A 22,271-nucleotide genomic window follows, 5' to 3' on the forward strand; every position below is an offset into this window, starting at 1 on the left:
ATCTTGATAAATCATCTCTGTGCAGAGTCTGTGGGGTTTCTACGTCCACATTCAGTCACGGCAGCAGTGGGGCTCCTTTCTACTCATTTTACTTTTTGACGCATTTTCATGTTTTCCTGCGCTGGCTAAGACTTCCCATGAATTGTCTCGTAGCAGTGGTGTCGGTAGAAACCTTGACTTGTTCCTAGTCTCAAAAAGCAAGCGTTCCAGGTTCAGCATTGAATACGATGTGTGCACTTGTGTGTCTGAAGCCTTCTTCAGATTGCCGGCTGCCTTCTACTCCTCGTATTCCCAGCATTTATTTTTTGAGACGGAATCTCGCTCTGTCGTCCAGGCTGGAGTGCAGTGGCCGGATCTCAGCTCACTGCAAGCTCAGACTCCCGGGTTTACGCCATTCTCCTGCCTCAGCCTCCCGAGTAGCTGGGACTACAGGTGCCCGCCACCTCGCCCGGCTAGTTTTTTGTATTTTTTAGTAGAGACGGGGTTTCACCGTGTTAGCCAGGATGGTCTCGATCTCCTGACCTCGTGATCCGCCCGTCTTGGCATTCCCAGCATTTTTAATCACAAATGGACGTCGACTTTTATTCCATGCCTTCTCTATACCTCTTCAGATGATAATATGATTTTCTCCTTTAATCTGTTAAATTGTTCATTTAAATTAATCAAATTAATGGCAAATTAAATTAATTGGTTTTCTGATGTAAAGCATAGCTGTGTTCCTAACAAAAGCCCAACTCTGTCATGGTGGATTATTTATCCTCTTTGTATATTGCTGAATCCGTTTGCTAATAATTCATTTAAGGTTTTAGCAACTTTATGTGAAATTGGCCTGGAGTTGTCCATTCATGTACTGTCTTTGTTAAATTTTAGTATCCAGATTATGGTAGCCTCATAAAATGGATTTTTCTGTCCAGAAGAGCCTATGTGTCTCTGGAATTATTTCTTGAATGTTTGGAATAACTCATTGGTGATGCCATATGAACCTAGAGTTTCTTGCTGGGAAAATTTTGAATATTCATTCAATTTAATGATTATATAAAAAGTTGCATTGTCTATTTCTACTTACATTTGGCAAGTAGCTTTTCTTTCTTTCTTTCTTTTTCCCTTCCTTCCTTCCTTTCTTTCTTTCTCCCCTCCCTCCCTCCCTCCCTCCTTCCCTCCTTCCCTCCTTCCCTCCTTCCCTCCTTCCCTCCTTCCCTCCTTCCTTCCTTCCTTCCTTCCTTCCTTCCTTCCTTCCTTCCTTCCTTCCTTCCTTCCTTCCTTCCTTCCTTTTTTTCTTCTATCTTTCTTTTCTTCTTTCAATGGAGTTTTTGCTCTTGTTGCCCAGGCTGGAGTTCAGTGGCACAATCTCAGCTCTCCACAACCTCTGCCTCCCCAGTTCAAGCAATTCTCCTGCCTCCGCCTCCCAAGTAGCTGGGATTACAGGCATGCGCCTCCACGCCCGGCTAATTTTGTATTTTTAGTAGAGACGGGATTTCTCCATATTGGTCAGGCTGGTCTCGAACTCCCAACCTCAGGTGATCCACCCACCTTGGCCTCTCAAAGTGCTGGGATTCCAGGCGTGAGCCACCACACCCGGCCAAGTTGCATTTTTGTAGAAAATTTTTTGTTTTATATAAAATGTCAGGATTGTACCCTTCTTACAAGCTAACAAGTTGCCCTGTTACTGGTTCATGGGTGCTGGCAGAAAGCATGAGACTCCCACGTTAGAGCCTCATGGCACATCAAGTAGCAAGAGCGGTTTGTGTTGGTTTCTGTTGCTGTCCAGGTCCTGCCAGCATGGCATGGAGGGGCAAGGAGATGCCATGCACAGTGGGTTTGCATCACAGCCAAGAAACACGGAGCCTGGGGAATGCGGCTGTTCCAGAGCAAGCCTGCTGTTCGCCCCCAAGGCGACAGTTCATCCCTCAAGGTGGATCTCTGCAAACACAACCCTAAGAAATGACCCAGACAAAGAGTGGACAGGGCTTTGTATTCTCTTGCAGTTGGCAAAAAAGTGCAGAGGCACAGCAGAGTGCCTCTCCTACCAAGCCACCTCCTCAGCCCCACACATTCTTGACCAAATTCAAATGTTCACACCAGCGTATGCCACGCCGGCAGCCAGAACCAAATCCTTCTGATCTCCTCCCACGGCAAGTGGGCGAAGGCTGCTGTCCACAGAAATCCCACAGCAGGACCTCAACTGTGACCCTCAGGGGTCCAGGCACAGCCAGCTGCGAAGAGTGCTGCAGAGCCCCGCAGGTCAAATTTGAGAGAGCCAGGATGCCGTCTAAGGCCTGGCTGTTGTCCTTGTGGCCCATGCAAAGAGTTTGACTGCCCAGTTGACGCCACCGTCAATAATTACAGAGGCAATGAATGAGCCAAAAAAGTGTCTCCTGCTAGGATGACCAACTTGTCCTGGTTTATCCGGAATTCAAAGTCTCATGTCCCGGGGACCCCCTCGGTTCCAGGCTAACCAAGGTGGTGGGTACCTTGATCCCTTTCCCGACTGGAGAGGCATTCCAAGTCTCACCCCCTCCCAGGTAACATGCAACCCGAGTCGCTCTGTCTGAGATTCACCATTCACTTTGCCGTTGTCCCTGCTGTGCTGATTTGGTTGTTTTTTTGCCATGTCGCCGCACGTTTGCAGCTTTGACCACCCTACGCGACGTAACCCACAGGCGCTCAGACGACAGGGAAGCTATGAATTCAAGTCAGCAAGACGGAAGCGAGGTTGTGCCCACACATGCACTTACGGGGGGGCATGCTTGGGTGCAGATACCACCTGCATCCACAGGACGGAGGTGGGGAACCCAGCGCAGGTCAGGTTGCCAGCACGGCAGCAGCCTGACTCGGGAGGGCCATGGGGCACCTTGCCAGGTGCTGGATTTAAGGGGCAAAGAACATTCATTGTTCACTCAGCCCCCTGCACCTCCCAGGGTCTAAGGTGGTCCCTGGTCAGGAGCCAGGACTGGCGCTCTCCCTCCTCAACCAGGAAGCCAGAATGCACGTCCCAGGAACTTTCACTCACCTTTCCCCAGTTTGTCCCCAGCTCACACCCAGACCTGTCAAAGGGCGGTGCGGGCACAAGGCCAGCAGGAGCACCTGTGTGAGAGCCACAGAGATGCCCTGCTCCCAGGCTGGCACCCGCGGACCATCGCAGATGAACCCAGCTAGCAGTGCCCTCAACCAACCCACCCACATGTTCATGACCCAGGACGGTGTCAGCCCCACAGGAGAACCCAGGTGGCCGAACCAGAGCTGAGTGTGAATTCCTGAGGCCCCTTTTTGACCAGGCTGCTGCCTGGAGAGCAAACCAACCAGGTGGGCTGGGGCAGCTATCGGGGAAAGAGCTGTATCAGGCCCAGCAATGGTCGGGGCCAAACCCCAAGGCTTCCAGGTAGGTCTGTGTCACCCCGTAGAAGCCCCACCTTTTGTCCTGTTCATTACCCAAAGGGCGGCCAAGCAGAGAAGAACCCTTTTGGATGACAGGATGACCGTGTTCAGGACCAGACTGCCCGCCCATAGTGTGTGGACCAGGAGCAGATGCCCATGGTGTGTGGACCAGGAGCAGGCAGGGAGGCCGAGGCAGGAGTCTTTCAGAGTTGGTTTTTGAGGAGGCTGATCTAGGGCTTGAAAATGCCAGGAGCCTGTGGATGGGAGGGATCCTGGAAGGTCCATCCCTACATGATTAGTGACCCATGACTGAGTGACCTGAGACAAAGGGGGTATCACCGTCAAATGCAAATTGTCCAGAAAGTCAAAAGCGCTCAGCAGTGTGGCCAGGGTGGGCTAATTGGACTGGAACGGCAGCACAATAACCTGGAGGGTGGAGACCCCACTGGTAGTCCTGGGGGCAGGGGCGGGTGTCCCCCACAGTGAGACAGGCAGGCCAGCTTCTGTCAGGAGACATTAGCCTGGTATGTGGAAGTTGCTTTTGCCAACTCATGCACGCCAACTCACACAGGCAGCATGGGGTCCCTGTCGTCGCCTAGTCCACAATGATGGCTGCATGGCCAGTTCTGGCCCAAGAGGGATCCAAGAGGCAGCGCGGTCCAGTCAGGGAGCACCCTCACCATAGGCAGCTACATGAGCAGCCCAGGCTGTCGAATCGGTGGCCAGGATTTGTTTGCACGCCAGTGGCCCCCAAATGTGAGGGTGTTAGTGTCTCAGGCTGTGGTCTTCCAAGTGGCAGACCAGACTGCAGACCAGGGCAGCAGGCTTTTTCTGTAGAGGGCCAGGTAATGACAATTTTCAGCTTTTCAGGCTATAGGGTCTCCGCTGTTGTCACAAAAAAGCAGCCATAGACAGTAAGTACATGAGTGCGCTCAGCCGTGCTCCCACAAACCCTGTTTCTGAAGCCAGGCTGGGATCCACAAAGGATGGATGGTCACATCTGACCTAAGGCCTGTTTGGGTATGACCTGTGAACTAAGAATGTTCTTAATATTTTTAAAGGGCTTCAAAAACAAAAAGAACAAAAAAGAATATGCAACAGAGACCACGTGTGGTCCACAGGGCCAGAAATATTTTCGATCTGTCCCTTCCCAGAAAGTCTGCTGGCCCCTGGACAAACCAGACCATTTGCAACAACCAAAATTCAGTAAAACTTCAATGTTTCTGGTCCTTAAGAGTCCTAAGGCCAGGGTGGCAGCTTCCAGCCCAGCCCCAGTACTCACTGGTCTTCTGCTGTCTCCCAGAGTTGGCGCTGGAGCTGGACAGCCACTGCCCAGGGGATGCCATTGGGCTCCAGCTTAGCCGGACCATCTTTGAACCAGGCCCAGGCATCGGGGGCCCTGTGACTTGAGTACCCCACAGAGCCAGGGGCTCACTTCAGGCACTGGACTGAAAGGTGAGCTTCCCCAAAGGGGTAGCTGCCAGTTTTTCTTGTAAATCCAAGATGGCTCTTGGCTTTGGTACTCTTGATCATACCATTTCCTTTAGGCCACCAGGAGCTGTTGGGCACTGCCCTTATGTGATCAAGTTTAAAAGCCCCCAAAATGGGGGTGTCAGGTCAGTGAGTCACAAAGCCTTCATGGGTCATGCTCTTTTTCTACAAGTGCTCGCTGCAGGCCAGTAGCTACCCCGCCTTAATGGGGATGCAGGGGGTTCCTGCCCTGGGCAGGGGCTGCTGCTGGACTGGGAAATGGCCTCTCGACTCCAGTGGGCTTCCCTTCTCTTAGTCTACACACTGTTTCTGCAGAAGGAACAGAGGCAGGGAGAGGCCATCTACAGGTCCCCTCTTACCTCTGCATGCCACAGTCCCCGAAAGTCCCCTGACACTACAGGACGGGAACACGCAGGCAGGAAACACCATGTCAATAGCAGTTCCACCTTCAGGTGTGAAAGCTGCGCACACCCAAGTTCCATCCTCAAGCTCACTTAAGCATCCCCACTGCAACCGCCTCACTGTAATTCTAGTGCCTTCTTCCCTATGGGAGCACCTCCAAGGGGTTTAGCATGCATAGGAGTTGGGGGCTCAGCATAGCTGTCCGGGACCACAAGAGTAGAGAGTGTCGCAGAAGTGCTGGGCCACTTGCCCCCTCCAGCTGTTAGCTCCTTGTGAGTGCCCATTCCTCTTCCCCACCCCTGCACTTCCCACATCCAGAAAGGGTCCAGGCTCAGAGGCTCCTCCCTTCCTTTGTCCCTCCCTCCCTGTTTATTCACACACCATTCCGTTCAGTCTTTTAAAGTATACAAATCAGTGGCTTTTCATATATGTACAGAGTTGTATATCCATCACCACAATCCATTTTGGAACATTTTTCCTTACCCTGAATAGAAACCCCATGCCCTTTAGCTCTCACACCCCAGCCCCCCATCCACTGCAGCTCCAGACAGTCACAATCTATGTTCTGTCTCCCCTAGATTTGTCTGTTCTGGACATTTCTTACAAATAGAGTCATAGTCTTTTGGGACTGGCTTTTTTAGTGTTTTCAAAGTTTATTCATGTTGTAGCATGGATCAGTACTTCGTTTCTTTTTATTGCCAAATAATATTTTATTTGTTTTTATGTATCCATTCATTAGTTGATGGATATTGGGATTGGTTCTACTTATTTGGCTATTACGAATAAAGCTGCTGTGAATATTTACGTAAACATTTTTGTGTGGACATGTTTCCATTTTCTTGAGTATATATGGTAGTGTAAGTGGAATTGCTGGTGTGTATATTAATGCTTTGTTTAATTATTTGAGGAAATGCCAGACCATTTCCAAAGCAGCTGTTCCATTTGGGTTCCAATTTCTCATCAACACTGGTTATTATCTGTTTTTTTCATTACAGCCATCCTGCCGGGTGAAAAGTGGTACCTTGCTTGTGTTTTCAATCTCCCTTTCCCTAATGGTTAATGCTGTCAAGCATCTTTTTGTATGTTATTGGCTCCTTCTAAATCTGCTCTAGAATAATGCCTATTGAAGTTTTTATTATTGAGTTGTAACAGTACTTTATATCTTCTAGATATATATCCCTTATCCGATTATGATTTGCAGGTACTTTCTCTCATCCTGTGGGTTGTCTTTTCATTTCCTAAAGGTGTCCTTTGAAGCACAAATGTTTTTAATTCTGATAATATTCAGTTCATCTATTTTTTCTTTTGTTGCCTGTGCTTTTGGTGTCATATCCAAGAAACCATGGGATAATCCAAGGTCACAAAGATTTATACCCCTGTTTTATTCTAAGAGTTTTATAATTTTAGCTCTTACATTAGGTCTTTGATCCATCTTGAGTTAATTTTTGTATATGGCGTGAGGTAGGGGTCTAGCTTTATACTTTTCATAGGGATATCCAGTTTTACCAGCACCATTTGTTGAAGATACTGTTCTTTCCCCCACTGAATAGCCTTGGCACCCTTGTCATGACAACAGCCAAATCAAGTGGCCTTGTTTCCAGCCTACCTCTCACTGCTCAGCTTCATCAACAGGTAGGATATAGAGGAACCTCACTCTCGCCACCCCACACCACTGCAAACACTTAATACTTGTGGAGAGCATTCTCCACTGGAATCCTGGAAGACTTCTCATTTCTCCTAACATGAGCTATGGTGGCCTTTGTCCTTCCTCTTCCAGAAAGTCATTATTCTGTCATGCTAACATTCCCCCCTCCATTGTTTCTTCTTAAGCTAGTTTTGGTAAGCTGCATTCTTCAAGAAAAGTTTCTATTTTACCTAAAATTTTTGAAAGTATTGTTATAAAGATGTTGATAAAATCCTCTGATTACCTTCTTTGATAGCATCAGGGGCTGAAATGATAGCCTCTTTTTCATCCTAAGCAGTTTGTGCCTTCTCTTTCTTACTTGATCACTCTCACCAGAGGTTTATATATTTTATTCATTTATTTTCTTATTTTATTTTATTTTATTTTTTTTTTTGAGATGGAGTCTCATTCTGTCACCCAGGCTGGAGTGCAGTGGTGCATCTCCACTCACTGCAAGCTCTGCCTCCCAGGTTCACGCCATTCTCCAGCCTCAGCCTCCCACGTAGCTGGGACTACAGGCACCTGCCACCACACCTGGCTAATTTTTTGTATATTTTTAGTAGAGACAGGATTTCACCACGTTAGCCAGGATGGTCTTGATCTCCTGACCTTGTGATCCACCTGCCTCGGCCTCTCAAAGTGCTGGAATTAAAGGCGTGAGCCACTGCACCTGGTCTATTTTATTAGTTTAAACAAGTTTGGGCTTTGTTGGTGATTCTCTTTATTCAGTATTTGCTTTCTATTTTATTAACTTCTGCCCTTAATTTTTATTTTTTTATTCTCTTACATAGGAGTTTAATATATATTATTTACTAAACTTTGTTTAGTATATTTACTTACTATATATGAGTTTGTTTGCTAAATATTGTGTTTATTTACTATATATAGATACTAAAATATACATGCAATGCTACAAATTTCCATTGAAGTTCTGCTTTCTCCACATCCTCACAAGTTTTTGCTAAATAGCATTTTTGTTATATTTCTTTATACAGTTATTTATATTTCTGTTTTCTTTTTGCCTCCATTTCCTGGTGATGAGAATTTTTATTTTTTAACCTCTACTTTTTAAGTTATTATTTCTAGTATAATTACACTATGGATAAAGAACAAGCTCTGTAAGTTTTGCAGTCATTTGAAATTTGTTGGCAATTGCTTTATGGCCCAATATGTGGTTAAAAAAAAAAAAAAAAGGTTCCATTTGTGATATCTATTAAGTCATTTATTATTTGCCTTGTTCAGATTTTCTTTATTCTGACATATTATCTTTGTCCATGCCTGGTCTGGTCTTTTACTAGAGAAGATACATTGAATATCCCACCATGATTGTGAGTTGAACTATTTCCTTTTGTCAAATTTTCAGTTATATGTGCTGAGGCCTTGCTATTGGGTATACACAAATGCAGAGCTCTTATATCTTTATCATGATGAAGTAGATCCTCTTTACTTCCAGCAGTGCTTTTTGCCTTATGGCCTTTTTAATCTGATAATAATATGATTATACCAGCTCTTGCTTTTGATTAGCATTTGGATAGTATATCTTTAAACTGGAACATTTAATTCATTTTCTTTTTTTTTTTTTTTTTTTTTTTTTGACAGACTTGCTCTGTGGCCCAGGCTGGAGTGCAGTGGTACGATCTCTGCTGCAGCCTCCACCCCCCAGGTTCAAGCAGTTCTCCTACCTCAGCCTCCTAAGTAGTTGAGACTATAGGCATGTGCCACCACACCCAGCTAATTTTTGTATTTTTAGTAGAAATGGGGTTTCACCATGTTAGCCATGGCTGGTCTCAAACGCCTGACCTCAAGTGCCTGCCTGGGCCTCCCAAAGTCCTGGGATTACAGGCGTGAGCCACCACGCCCAAACTTATTCATTTTCATTCAGTGCATGTCTGGTGTAGTTGTATTTCACTCTACTACTTTTTTTTTTTTTTTTTTTTTTTGACAGAGTCTCACTGTGTCACCCAGGCTAGAGTGCAGTGGCGCTATCTTGGCTCACTGCAACCTCTACCTCCCAGGTGCAAGCCATTCTTCTGCCTCAGCCTCCCAAGTAGCTGGGACTACAGGTGCCTGCCACCACACCCAGCTAATTTTTTTTTTTTTTTTTTTTGTATTTTTAGTAGAGACGGGGTTTCAGTATGTTGGCCAGGCTGGTCTTGAACTCCTGACCTTGTGATCCACCCACCTCAGCCTCCCAAAGTGCTGGGATTACAGGTGTAAGCCACCACACCCAGCCACTCTACTATCTTTTTTGTGCAAAATTTCCCACCTGTTTTATATTTTTTTCTCTCCTTTCTTGCCATGTTTTATGTTGAGTATTTTAATCATGCCATATTTTATTTTATTTTATTTATTTTTGAGACAGAGTCTCACTCTGTTGCTCAGGCTGGAGTGCAATGGTGTGATCTTGGCTTACTGCAAACTCTGCCTCCCAGGTTCAAGCAGTTCTCCTGCCTCAGCCTCCCAAGTAGCTGGGATTATTGGCACCCGCCACCACGCCTAGCTAATTTTTTTTTATTTTTTTATTTTTAGTAGAGATGGGGTTTCACCCTGTTGGCCAGGCTGGTCTCAAACTCCTGACCTCAGGTGATCCACCTGCCTCAGCCTCCGAAGTGTTGGAATTGCAGGCATGAGCCACTGTGCCCGGCCAATCATGCCGTATTATCCCTTCTATCAGTATAGAATATGGACACAGTTTCTGTTCTTTTGGTGATGACCCTAGACCTTGGGTCCCCAACCCCTGGGGCTGCAGACCAGTACTGGTCTGTGGCCTCACAGCAGGCAGCAAGCAGCAGGAGAGTGAGCATTACCGCCTGAGTCTGCCTCCTGTCAGATCAGTGGTGGTATTTGATTCTAATAGGAGCACAAACCCTACTGTGAACTGCGCATGTGAGGGATCTAGGCTGTACACTCCTTATGAAACTAACTAATACCTGATGAGGTAAGGTGGAACAGTTTCATCCGCAAACCATTCCCACACCCCCACCTCAGTCCATGGAAAAATTGTCTTCTATGAAACTGGTCCCTGCTACCAAAAAGGTTGGGGACCACTGCCCTAGACAATACAATATATACTTTTAACTTATTAATATTCACTAGCAAGTTCATTTATACCTTTACCCTCCTCCTGGGAAATGTAATGACCTTGGAACACTTCGACATGATTTATCCTCTCTCAATGTATATTATTGTTGTGAGTTTTAATTCTATAGACTTTTTACACCATTTCATAAGGCAGTATATATTATTTCTTTATATTTCATTTGCCCTTCTTTCCTTCTTGCAGCTCTGATCTTATGTTTCCCTCTGACTTGAAGTTGATCTGTTAGCATCTCTTTTAGTGTGGGTCTGCTATTTATTATGTATTTACCTGAATTGTCTTTATTTTGCCTTCCATAGTAAAGGGTATTTTATCTGGATATAAGACTTTATGTTGGCAGTTGTTTTCTTTTAGCACGTTGAAAATATGATTCCACTGTTTTCTAGCTTTCATTGTTGTATACGAGAAGTCAGCTGTCAGTCTACTTGCAATGCCCCTAATGGTAATCTGTTTTTTTCTTTTTAAGATTGTCTCCTTGTGAATAATTTGTGCAGCAGCAATAGAAAAAGAAAAAAAATTAAGACTGTCTCCTTGTCATTGACCTTGTGCGTTTCCAACATTTGTCTGATGTGGCTTTGTTTTTATTTTTCTAGCTAGTGAATCACTGTGATTCACTCTGTGTTCTGCATATGGCTTGATGTCTTTCATCAGTTCTGGACTCACCATTGCCTTTGTGTCTCCTTTCCTTCTGGTGCTCCAAGTTGTGCATTTGTTTGGTCATCTTACTGTTCTCCATTATGTCTCATCCTTTCTTCTGTATTCTCCATCTTTTTGTGTCTTTTAAAATTCTGGATAGTTTCTTCTGACCTTTTAGTTTCAGTTCATAATTCTTTCTTTTTTTTTTTTTTTTTTTTTTTTTTGAGACGGAGTCTGGCTCTGTCGCCCAGGCTGGAGTGCAGTGGCTGGATCTCAGCTCACTGCAAGCTCCGCCTCCCGGGTTCACGCCATTCTCCGGCCTCAGCCTCCCGAGTAGCTGGGACTACAGGCGCCCACCACCGCGCCTGGCTAGTTTTTTTTTTTTGTATTTTTTAGTAGAGACGGGGTTTCACCATGTTAGCCAGGATGGTCTCGATCTCCTGACCTCGTGATCCACCCGTCTCGGCCTCCCAAAGTGCTGGGATTACAGGCTTGAGCCACCGCGCCCGGCCCCATAATTCTTTCTTAATGCAACAAATCCACTCTTTAATCTATCCAGTTCTTAATTTCTGTTATTTAGTTACTTATATCCTATTCATTTGGTTCTTTAAAATGTCTTTTGATTAAATAATTTACATTCCTGATTAATTTTTTTATCCTAGTCTTTTTATCTCAATTTTTTCATTGTGGGAAAACACATAAAATTTAGTATCATAGCCATTTTTAAATGTATGGTTCAGTGATTAAAGTACATTCACATTATTATTATTATTATTTTTTTTTTTTGAGGCGGAGTCTCGCTCTGTCGCCCAGGCTGGAGTGCAGTGGCGCAATCTCGGCTCACTGCAAGCTCTGCCTCCCGGGTTCCCGCCATTCTCCTGCCTCAGCCTCCCGAGTAGCTGGGACTACAGGTGCCGCCACCACGCCCGGCTAATTTTTTTGTATTTTTAGTGGAGACGGGGTTTCATTGTGTTAGCCAGGATGGTCTCGATCTCCTGACCTCGTGATCCGCCCATCTCGGCCTCCCAAAGTGCTGGGATTACAGGCTTGAGCCACCGCGCCCGGCCACATTCACATTATTGTGTAATCATTACCGCCATCCACCCACAGAATTGTTTTCATCTTTTGAAATTGAAGCTCTAATCTCATTAAATAGTAAGTCCCCATTCCCCTCTTCCTTCAACACCTGGAAACCATCTTTCTACTTTCTGTCTCTATGAATTTGACTCCTCTAGGTACCTCATATAGGTGGAATCATATGGTATTTGTCTTTCTGACTGGCTTATTTTACTTAGCATAATGTCTTTAAGTTTCAACCATGTTGTAGCCTATGACAGATTTCCTTACCTTTTTTTTTTTTTTTTTTAAAGACAGAGTCTCACTCTGTCACCCAGGCTGGAGTGTGGAGTGCAGTGGCATGATCTCGGCTTACTGCAACCTCCATCTCCCAGGTTCAAGTGATTCTTGTGCTTCAGCCTCCTGAGTAGCTGGGATTACAGGTATGTGCCACCATGCCCAGCTAATTTTTGTATTTTTAGTAGAAACAGAGTTTTGCCAAGTTGGCTAGGCTGGTCTTGAACACCTGACCTCAGGTGATCCACCTGCCTCAGCCTCCAAAAGTGTTGGGATTACAGGCATGAGCCATTGTGCCTGGCCAGGATTTCCTTACTTTTTAAGGCTAAGTAATATTCCATTATATGGATGTGCTACATTTTATTTAGCCATTCATCCTCAGTGGACACTCAGGTTCCTGCCAGCTGTTAGCTATTGTGAATAATAATGCTATGAACATGTGTGTACAAATACAAATCTCTTCAAGACCCTGCTTTTGATTCTTTTGGTTATAGACCCAGAAGTGGAATTGCTGGGTCATATGGTAATTCTGTTTTTAACTTTGAGGAACCACCACATTGTTTTTCACAGCAGTTGTACCATTTTCCATTCTCACCAACAGTGCACAGGGGTTCCAATTTCTCCACATCTTCACCAACACTTGTTACTTTCCTGGGTTTGTTTTTTTAATAGCAGTGATGTTGAACATCTTTCCATGTGCTTGTTGGTCATTTGTGTATCTTCTTTGGAGAAATGTCTGTTTAAGTCCTTTCTCATTTCTGAATGAGATTTTTTTGTTGAGTTTTAGGAGTTCTCTCTAAGGATATTAATCCTTTATCAGATATATGATTTGCAAATATTTTCTGTTATTCTGTTTTCAGATTGCCTTTTTACTCTGTTAATAGTATATTTTGATGCACAAAACTTTTTAATTTTCATGAAGTCCAATTTGTCTTTTCTTTTGTTGCCTGTGCCTTTGGTGTAATATCCAAGAAATCATTTCCAAATCCAACGTCATGAAGCTTTTGCCCTATTGTTTCTTCTAAGAGTTTTACAGTCTTAGCTCTTATGTTTAGGTTTTGGCTCTATATTGAGTTAATTTTTGTATACAGTGTGAGGTAAGGGTCCAGCTTCATCCTTTTGTATGTGGATGTCCAGTTTTCCCAGCACCATTTGTTAAAAAGACTGTCCTTTCCTCACTGGAATGGTCTTGGCACCCTCGTGAAAATCATTTGATTATATATCAAAGGCTTATTTCTGGGTTCTGTTTTATTCCATCAGTCTGTACATCTGTCTTTATGCCAGTACCACACTGATTACTGGAGATTTGTAGTAAGTTTTGAAATCTGTACGTGTAAGTCCTCCAATATCGTACTTCCTTTCCAAGATTGTTTTGACTATCCTCCTGATAAAATTCTAAAGTTTGCATTGATCTCTTTGAACCTAGTTATTTTAATTCCAGTATCTGCTGTTTCTCTTGTTTCTGTCTATTTCTCTTGGTGGTATCATGCTTCCTTGGGTAGCTGATTATCTTTGACTGTGTCCTGGATTGTGTATTTGAAAAATTATTTGCAGGAATAACTTGAGGCCTAAGATGATGCCATCTTCCTCCAGAGAGGGTTTTCCTTTGCCTCGGGGTAGAAGGCAGAGGTGCTGCCACTCTGGAACCCCCTTATTGCCTGTTCCAGGCTTCACCCAAAGGGGAAGTCCAGAGGGTCTTTTCTAAAAGCATGGTTCTGGTCACATTCTTGCCAGTAGCAAATAATGACAGTGTAGAGCTGACCACTGTGACCAGCAGTGCAGTCACCTGGGCCCAGCACCTTGTGAGGTCAGAGCCAGTGCCCTCGTCAGCTCCAGCTGCTGTGGTAAAATGCCTTAGACTGAGTGGTTTGCAAGCAACAGAAATGTAGTTTTCACAGCTCTCGAGGCTGGGAAGTCCAAGATCAAGGCACTGTCATCAGCCTCAGTGACTGGTGAGGGCCCACTTCCTGTGCCATAGATGGCGTCTTCTTATGTATCCTCCCATGGCAGAAGGCAGCTCTCTGGGGCTTCTTTTACTAGGGCACTCATTCCATTCACCAGGGCTCTACCTTTATTGCCTAATCACCTCCCAGAGTCCCCACCTGCTAACACCATCTCTTTGGGAGTTAGGATCTCAACATAGGAATTTGGGGGGACACAAACATTCCAGCCATAGCCCCTTCTGGTAAGTAAGAAAACCAGAGCACAGGGAGGTCGGCAGCTGAGCTGCGTTGTGGATGGATGCAGAGCCAGTGGCATGAGTGTGGGGCCAGGATTGAAGCATGTGCATCTCACTGCAGAGGTGCTGCTCAGAAACCTTTTGGGGCTCCCCACTGCCTGGAGGCCAAGCACAGGCTCCCCCACTTGGCCACTGCAGCCCTTCTAGCCTCCCCAGCCATGCTGGCCCCTGGCCATCCCACCTCCTCTGTAGTGGGGGCACCCCTCCCCTAAGCTCACTTTGTGTGACCCCTGCTCACCCTTTCATGCTTAGCTCAGATACTGGGGCTCCGCCTGGCCTCCTGAGGCCCCAGCTGGAGCAGAGCTGAGGAGCAGTAGCTGCTGGGCAGGCCCGAGTGCCCCACTGACTGAGGCCAGGACCCAAAGCGGGGCTTTCCTACCCCCACAGCAGCCAACCAGGGCTGGGCACTCCGCAGGGCATCAGGTACTGCATGCAGGTCAGAGCCTGTGCCCTGAGCACACAGTATGACAGGAGGGGGTGGAACAGGTCATGCTGGACCCATCTCAGGGACAGGGGACTGTCAGGCCACCCTGGGGATGCCCTGCCCAAGACTGGCTTCCCCTCAGAGGATGCCTGGTAGCAGGGGCTAGGGAGGCTGCTGGACCCACCCGCTTGCCCACAGCCCCCAGTCAATCCCCGCTCTGGCTTTCTGCCTCCCAGGTGAACAACAACGGAATCATCTCCTTCTTGAAGGAGGTTTCTCAGTTCACCCCAGTGGCCTTCCCCATTGCCAAGGACCGCTGCGTGGTGGCAGCCTTCTGGGCAGATGTGGACAACCGGCGTGCAGGCGATGTGTACTACCGGGAGGCCACCGACCCAGCCACGCTGCGCCGAGCCACGGAGGATGTCAGACACTACTTCCCCGAGCTCCTGGACTTCAATGCCACCTGGGTTTTTGTTGCCACCTGGTACCGAGTGACTTTCTTTGGAGGCAGTTCCTCATCCCCTGTGAGTCCAGGCACTTGTCCTGGGGGGGAAGGGGTGGTGTGTGTGGCTAGGGCCCAGGGTCTCCCCACACCAGGGCCCCCACTTGCTAATGTGGGTGTGGTACAGTCACTGGTCCATATCTAAGAGGGGAACATGTGGTCAAAACCACAGAGACAGGTAAGAAGAGGACACGGCCCCCACCTTCTCCAGTGCTCCTGAAAGCCACTTGCCTCCAGGAAACACCAAATTCCCCAAAGCAGCAGCTCACGTATCAGAGAGAGGCATGTGGATTGATAGGTGTTAGGAGGATTTCCATTTGGAATGGCCCAGTACTCAAAAGGTTAAACTGGAAGGTTATTCTGGTTTTGTTTTGTTTTGTTTTATTATTATTATACTTTAAGGTTATTCTGTTTTATACTCTTCCTTGATAATGCCAAATATGACAGAAACGTTGACTCAAGAATAATCAGCCGCTTTGCAGGCCTGATGAGTTCTGGTGGGCTGACACTCCCTAACAAGGACAGCTGCCCACTCCGGGGCAGATGTATTTACTCAGCACCTACTGTGGCCAGGCCTGCACTGGGCACTGGATCATGGCTGTGCAAGACAGACAGTGACTCCCTAGAAAAGAGGCACTGGGTGCAGAGCTGCCATTTTCAGAGCTGTTTGTTCATGCATTTAATAAACACTTTTTTTTTTTTTTTGACACAGTCTTGCTCTGTTGCCCAGGCTGGAGTGCAATAGCACGATCTCAGCTTACTGCAACCTCCACCTCCCAGGTTCAAGCGATTCTCCTGCCTCAGCCTCCCGAGCAGCTGGGATTACAGGCATGCTTTTCTATTTTTAGTAGAGAGGGGGTTTCCCCATATTGGCCAGGCTGGTCTCGAATTCCTGACCTCAGGTGATCCGCCCACCTCGGCCTCCTAATAAACACTTTTTAAGGGCACCTTCCAAATGACAGGCAAGTGTTCTAGGCACTGGGCAGACAGCCCTGGATGAAGCAGACAGGATGCATCTGCCCCATGGGGTCACTCCAGCCAGGCATCAGGAAGTGCTCAGAAGCATAACCCAGCCAGCAGCACTTCCAGGAGCAGGTTCATTGGCAGAAAATGGACAGTTGAGCTTCATGCACCTCCTCATTGCGCCTCTCCGGCTCCCAGAGCCCCACCATGGGCCCTTACTGGCTCTAGTCCGCCCTGTCCCCTAGATGGTGCCACCACCCCAATTCTGCAGCCCTCACGTCTTCGTTTGTTTTCCGAGTGATAGCACTTACATTCGCTTTCCTAAAGCAGAGCACATAGTTTCTCTAATGTTGACTTTTACATAAGTGGCATGTACACTGTATAATCACCCATCTTTCTCAGTGACTACAAACTAGCCCAGCACCAGGCGGCATGCAAATTTGTTTCACCTGCACCCCATGGCTGGACAGCTGCAATCCCAGGGGCCTGAGGTGGGCACGGCATAGCTCAGGTCGGCTTATTCATGATCCTGTCCTGGTACACGTGTTTAGAAGGGCAATTGTCACCTGCAGAATTCCAATTTTCCTCTCAAAACTGTACACATTCAGGCCGGGTGTGGTAGCTCACGCCTGTAATCCCAGCACTTTGGAAGGCCAAGTCAGACGGATCACCTGAGGTCGGGAGTTTGAGACCAGCCTGGCCAACATGGCGAACTCCCCTGTCTACTAAAAATACCAAAATCAGCCGGGCATGATGGCAGGTGCCTGTAATCCCAGCTACTGGGGAGGCTGAGGCAGGAGAATTGCTTGAACCTGGGAGGCAGAGGTTGCAGTGAGCTGAGATCACACCACTGCACTCCAGCCTGGGTGACAGAGGGAGATTCCATTTCAAAGAAAAAAAAAAAAGAATCTACACATTCAATACTCTGAGGACCCACATTTAGAAGTGCCGGTTTCCTTGCACCCCAGCTGTCATTTTCCAGCTTTGTCAGCTCTATAGACAAAACAATGAGTGCTACTTTTTAACTTACACATCTTTAATTTCTAGTGGGCCGAATGTGTTCTAATATTACTGGTTACTTATATTCTACTGTGATGTGTCTGTTCATACCCTCTGACATTTTTTCTGTGATACTTTTTCTTATTGATCTGTAGTTCTTGAACTAAGGGTCTGGAAAGTTTTATCTGCCCTATGCATTATAAATACGTTTTTCACATTACTGTTTGCCATTCAGTTTGGTCTTATGGATTTTTTTAAATATTCAGAAGCCCTTTGCAGTCAAATGCATAATTCTCCCTTTTGGTTTTTGCTGTGAACAAACATCACACTTAAAAAGTCCTTTCCCTTTCCTGAGTTATACATATTCACCTGCATTTTCTTGTAGGACTTTTCTTTCACTTTAAAACCTTATTGGATTTGGGATTTCTTTTCGTGTGTGGTGAAAGACAGGACTCTGATCTGATTCTTTTTCAGGGGGTTTCCTGTTTGTCCCAAGATCATTTCTTAAACAGTCCCGATCCTTTGCTCGATTCTCATCTGGCGTGTCTCATCTGTACGCTGATATTTCCATGCAGCAGAATGCTGTGGAAACCATGAGGCCTGACTATTAAACGCTGCAGCATGGCTCTTCCTTGGTTCTTTTTACCTTCCCTCTTTTCCTTTTTATAATTTTGCTCATTTCACACAGGAGATTGTGTAGATCTGGCTAAGGGCAGGGGACAAGGTCTGCTCCCATCTGTGGGCCCCACACCCGCCCTGGGTGCTTCACTCACCCCAGCAACAGCTGTGGGTTGGGAACGGCCTCTGCTGAGTGGCAGGCTCTGGGAGACAGCAGAGGATGAGGCCACCGAGGTCCTGCCTTGGCTGCTCGTTCAGCTAGAAGACACAGACATTGAGCAAGCCAGAGGCCCAGTGGACAATGACAGTGTGCCAGGATGGTGGACAGGGCAGGGCTTCCGTGGGCCAAGGGGAGTGCAGGGCCCTGTTCAGCCCCCTCTCCCCGGCAGGTCAACACATTCCAGACTGTGCTCATCACAGACGGCAAGCTCTCCTTCACCATCTTCAACTATGAGTCCATCGCATGGACCACAGGCACACACGCCAGCAGCGGGGGCAACGCCACTGGCCTGGGGGGCATTGCAGCCCAGGTAGGCGAGTGCAGTGGGTGCTCTGTGTTCGGGACCCCTGCTCCCCACAGCCAGGACTGTCATGAGCTGATGAGGTAGACAGGGGCCCACCATAGGCAGACCCCCCCCCGTACCATGCAGAGGCCAGCGCGAGGCATCCATGACCATCCCTGAGGCCTCTCACTGCCGGAAAACAAAGAAACATCCTCAGGCCTGAAGGCATCTTTGTCCCGTTGCCTTGCCCGCCCCGCCCCTGCAGTCCCCTTTAACAGCTGTGGCAGCAACAGAAATGTCCTCTGCTCCTTGTGCCCTGCAGTCTGGCCTAGCCAGTGACCCGAGGGACCACAGCTGACAGGAAACCCCGGGTGTGGAGGGAATGAAACAGAACAACGGCCACAGGGTCAGTGTTCCCCAGGCCCGAGTGCCTTGGGGCTGTGCGCACCTCTGCTCACCTCCGGGCCACCTGCTTCCTCTGGGGTCATACTTGCCCCTGGCCCCAGAGGAGGCCCAGGAGCCCAGAGGTGAGCTGCCGGAGGACTGGGCTGGGGAGCCAGGGCCAACCCTCTCCTTGGCTCCCAGGAACGGTTGGCTGAGGTCAGGACTTGGCTGGGAGGTTGCCAACCCTGGCAGGAACACGGTGGGGGCAGGGAAACCCCTCCGTCTGTAGACCTGGGGAACTGGCCTCCCTCACTCTGCCCCCACCCCACCCCCAGGCTGGCTTCAATGCGGGCGATGGGCAGCGTTACTTCAGTATCCCCGGCTCACGCACGGCAGACATGGCCGAGGTGGAGACCACCACCAACGTGGGTGTGCCCGGGCGCTGGGCGTTCAGAATCGATGATGCCCAGGTGCGCGTGGGGGGCTGCGGCCATACAAGTAAGAGGACAGAGGAGCAGCTTGGGGTGGGAGCGGGCTGAGGAAGGGGATTGATGGCAAAGGAGAGGTGGAGAGGAAGGGGGCTGGATGCTGACCGGGAGAGTAGGGGGACTTGGGTCTCCAGCCCAGCCCATCTCAGGCATGTGAAACTAAGGAAGGTCTGGCAGGTCCTGGAGCCTCAGCTTCCCCTAGAGAAGACCCCCCCCCCCCCCCACTGCTCTGGGTTGGAGGGAACTCTCTGGAGACTGCGGGTTTCAGGGGTAAAGACTTGTGGGTCCTCAGGGGAGGAGGAGCCCAGGGACGCCTCTCCCTGGGACCATGAGGTCTGTACTCTCCCCTCATTCCCACCCGGCCTCCTGCCTGGGCTGGGGGAGGAGAAGCATGTGGTCTCTGACCCTCAGGGCCACCCATGGGCAGGTCCTCTTACCGCCCAGGTCCTCATTTCTGCCAGCGGGCTTGCTGCTTGGTGGGGTTTGGTGTCTGCTTGACAAACCCAAGCATCACATCTACAGGGGAGTTCCAGGGGTCCTTCCAGCCCAGAGTGCACAAATGGACGGGGTGGGTGTCCCTCCCAGGGGTGGGCATGTGGTCTGTGGGAACAGCCAGGGCGGCAGCAGAGCGGTGGATGGTAGCCCCAGCCCTGCTGCTCTGCGACCTCAGGAGCCAAGGAGCCTTGGAAATCACTGTTTACACATGGGGCCAGGGCAAGCAACTGATCCGCTCCAAGGGGGCTGCGCCTCACAAGCCCTGCCAAGCCTTGGGCCACAGTGAGGCTCGCGCTGGAACCTGCCCCAGACTCAGCTCCCAGCCACCAGCATCTAGGCTACCGACAGGGGAGAGGGGCTGCTTCTCCACAACACTGAGTCCCCAGAGGACACGACGGGGGTAGCAGATGTGGGCGCACCACTGTCGGGGCGGAGGCGGGGTGCAGGCGCCCCACGGGGTGAGGGGTGAGGGGTAGAGAGTGTGGGGGCGGGGGTGGGGTGTGCAGGTGCGCCACAGGGTTGGGAGTGAGGGGTAGAGGGTGTGGGAGTTGGGGGTGTACCACGGGGTGGGGGGTGCAGGTGTGCCACGGCGTTGGAGGCGGGGCTTAGCAGGGGTGGGGGCTGGAGGCACGTCACGGGGAGGGGGTGGGGGTAGAGGCGCGCCACGCAGTGGGGAGAGCACCGCGCGCATCGTGGGAAGAGGAAAGATGCAGGCGCGGGCGGGAAGAGCCATCTGAGGGCTGCAGGTGGCGCCGCAGCGGAGACCCGAGGAGCCCGAGCTACCCGCACACCGGGGCGCGAACAGGCCCCGCCTGCATCTGAGCTTAGGGAGTCGGGCTGAAGGGGCGGGGGGCCCAGGAGCTGCCACCCCCGGCCCCAGAGCGGGACAGAGCCCTCCTGCAGCCCCCGGCCGCACCCCCTGCGTGGCCTGCCTTGTCCCAGAAACGTCGACGTGACGGCTGAGCGCCAGCCGCAGGTTTTCCAGGCCAGGAACCCGGGAGGGGCGCCAGGAGCGCTGGGAGGGACGGAGGGAGCAGGAGGGTGCTGGTGGGAGTCGCTCCAGGGAGTCCGCCCCACACGAAGCCACATTCCCGAGGCCACGCCGACAGCACTAGCACTGCCCCTGCTCCCCTGCTCCGACCTAAAGTGAAACCTGAAACCTGGCTGCTTTGCTGCGGTCACCCGGACACCCAGAGGCCAACCTTCTGGGTCAGGGGAGGGAAGGGAGACGCGGATGGGAGCGGCTCTCCTGCAGAGTCGGAAGCGGCGGCTGAGGCTCCAGCCCCTCCGTGTGTCTGCAGCCTCCGTGTGCCTGACCCTGCGCCCCTGCCTCAACGGTGGCAAGTGCATCGACGACTGTGTCACGGGCAACCCCTCCTACACCTGCTCCTGCCTCTCGGGCTTCACGGGGCGGAGGTGCCACCTGGGTGAGTGGCTGTGCTGGGCTCAGGAGGAACGCTGTAGGCTCCGCCAGCGGCCCTGAGCGCCCAGGGGTCTCTGTCCCCAGGGTGTGGGTGACTTGCTTAGGGGACCGCTGGGGAGCAAACGCCATGGTCCCCTGGGATGAGCACCACAGGCGGGTGCAGCTGCTGCCCTCTCTGAGCCAATCTCGGGCTTGCTCCTCCGTCCCCGGCCCAACCCGAGGCCTTGGAGGAAACTCCTCAACCGGGTTCCTGCCGCTGAGGCCTCAGCCTGCCCATGTTTCAGACGTGAACGAATGTGCCTCCCAGCCCTGTCAGAACGGCGGGACCTGCACTCATGGCATCAACAGCTTCCGCTGCCAGTGCCCGGCCGGCTTTGGGGGACCCACCTGTGAGACAGGTAAGAGGAACCCACGTGGGCCCTGTGGCCCTGCTGGGTGCAGGATAGCAGAAGACACAGCTAGACAAGGCTGAGGTCTAGGAAGGTCCGGCAGCTGCGCGTGCTGCAAGGCGGACAGCCCAGAGAGGCCACCCTTGGGGAGTGGAGGAGCCCGGATGCCCAGGGAAGGGCCCATATCTGGGTGGGGGGCAGGAGCCATGACCAGTCACACAGGCTTCCTAGGCCATGGCATTTGGACCAGGGATGAGGCCTCAGAACAGGCCAGTGCCCAGGTCCCAAACCAGGCCAAGGTCAGGGCCAGACAGGCACCAGGGCCTGGATGAGAGCCCATCAGGGGGTGTGGTGGGGCCGTCAGACCCCCTCTCAGCCCAGGACCAGCTTGAGGGGAACGTGCAGTGCTTCTGGGGTCAGATGGGCTGGCCGTGGGGCGGGAAGAGCACAGCCACACGGTCCCTGCCGCTCCCTCCAGCTGCTCCTGGATGCTGTTTCTCTCCTGCCCCCGCCTTTAGGGAAAGGGGGTCTCACAGCCTAGGTGGGGCCTGGAGTCCCTCTCCATCCTCATTGCTGCTTCCAAACCTCTGCTTGCCCTCCCAGTTCAGAGCCCAGCTCTTTTGAAGCAGCTGTCATCAGAGTCGGCCTCTACTTACTGCCCTTCCAACAGCACCTCTTTGGACCCCTCACCCATGCCCTTCACCCACCTGGTAAAGAAAGGTGGACACCCCCCCCCATTCCTGCTCTCCGTCTCACCATAGGGCTCTGCTCAGGGAGCTTTGCAAAGGGAGCCCCTAAAATCAAAG

At 50.0% G+C, this 22,271-nt stretch overlaps 1 protein-coding gene across 19 annotated transcripts in view; it reads left to right on the forward strand.

Moving 5' to 3' along the window:
- The window catches only part of SNED1 (sushi, nidogen and EGF like domains 1), a 92,131-nt gene that overhangs the window by 16,651 nt on the left and 53,209 nt on the right, over nucleotides 1–22,271 (forward strand). For all 19 annotated transcript variants that reach the window (XR_012421676.1, XR_012421674.1, XR_010580191.2 and 16 more), the window contains exons 2-6: nucleotides 14,938–15,225; nucleotides 18,173–18,313; nucleotides 19,006–19,168; nucleotides 20,955–21,080; nucleotides 21,361–21,474. Coding sequence is in view for 4 of the 19 variants with exons in the window: in XM_005574857.4 (XP_005574914.3) it covers nucleotides 14,938–15,225; nucleotides 18,173–18,313; nucleotides 19,006–19,168; nucleotides 20,955–21,080; nucleotides 21,361–21,474 (832 nt within the window). In the remaining 15 variants the exon portion in view is untranslated. The remainder of the gene's footprint in view (nucleotides 1–14,937; nucleotides 15,226–18,172; nucleotides 18,314–19,005; nucleotides 19,169–20,954; nucleotides 21,081–21,360; nucleotides 21,475–22,271) is intronic.

The sequence above is a fragment of the Macaca fascicularis genome, chromosome 12 (assembly GCF_037993035.2).
Source record: "Macaca fascicularis isolate 582-1 chromosome 12, T2T-MFA8v1.1".
NCBI lineage: Eukaryota > Metazoa > Chordata > Mammalia > Primates > Cercopithecidae > Macaca > Macaca fascicularis.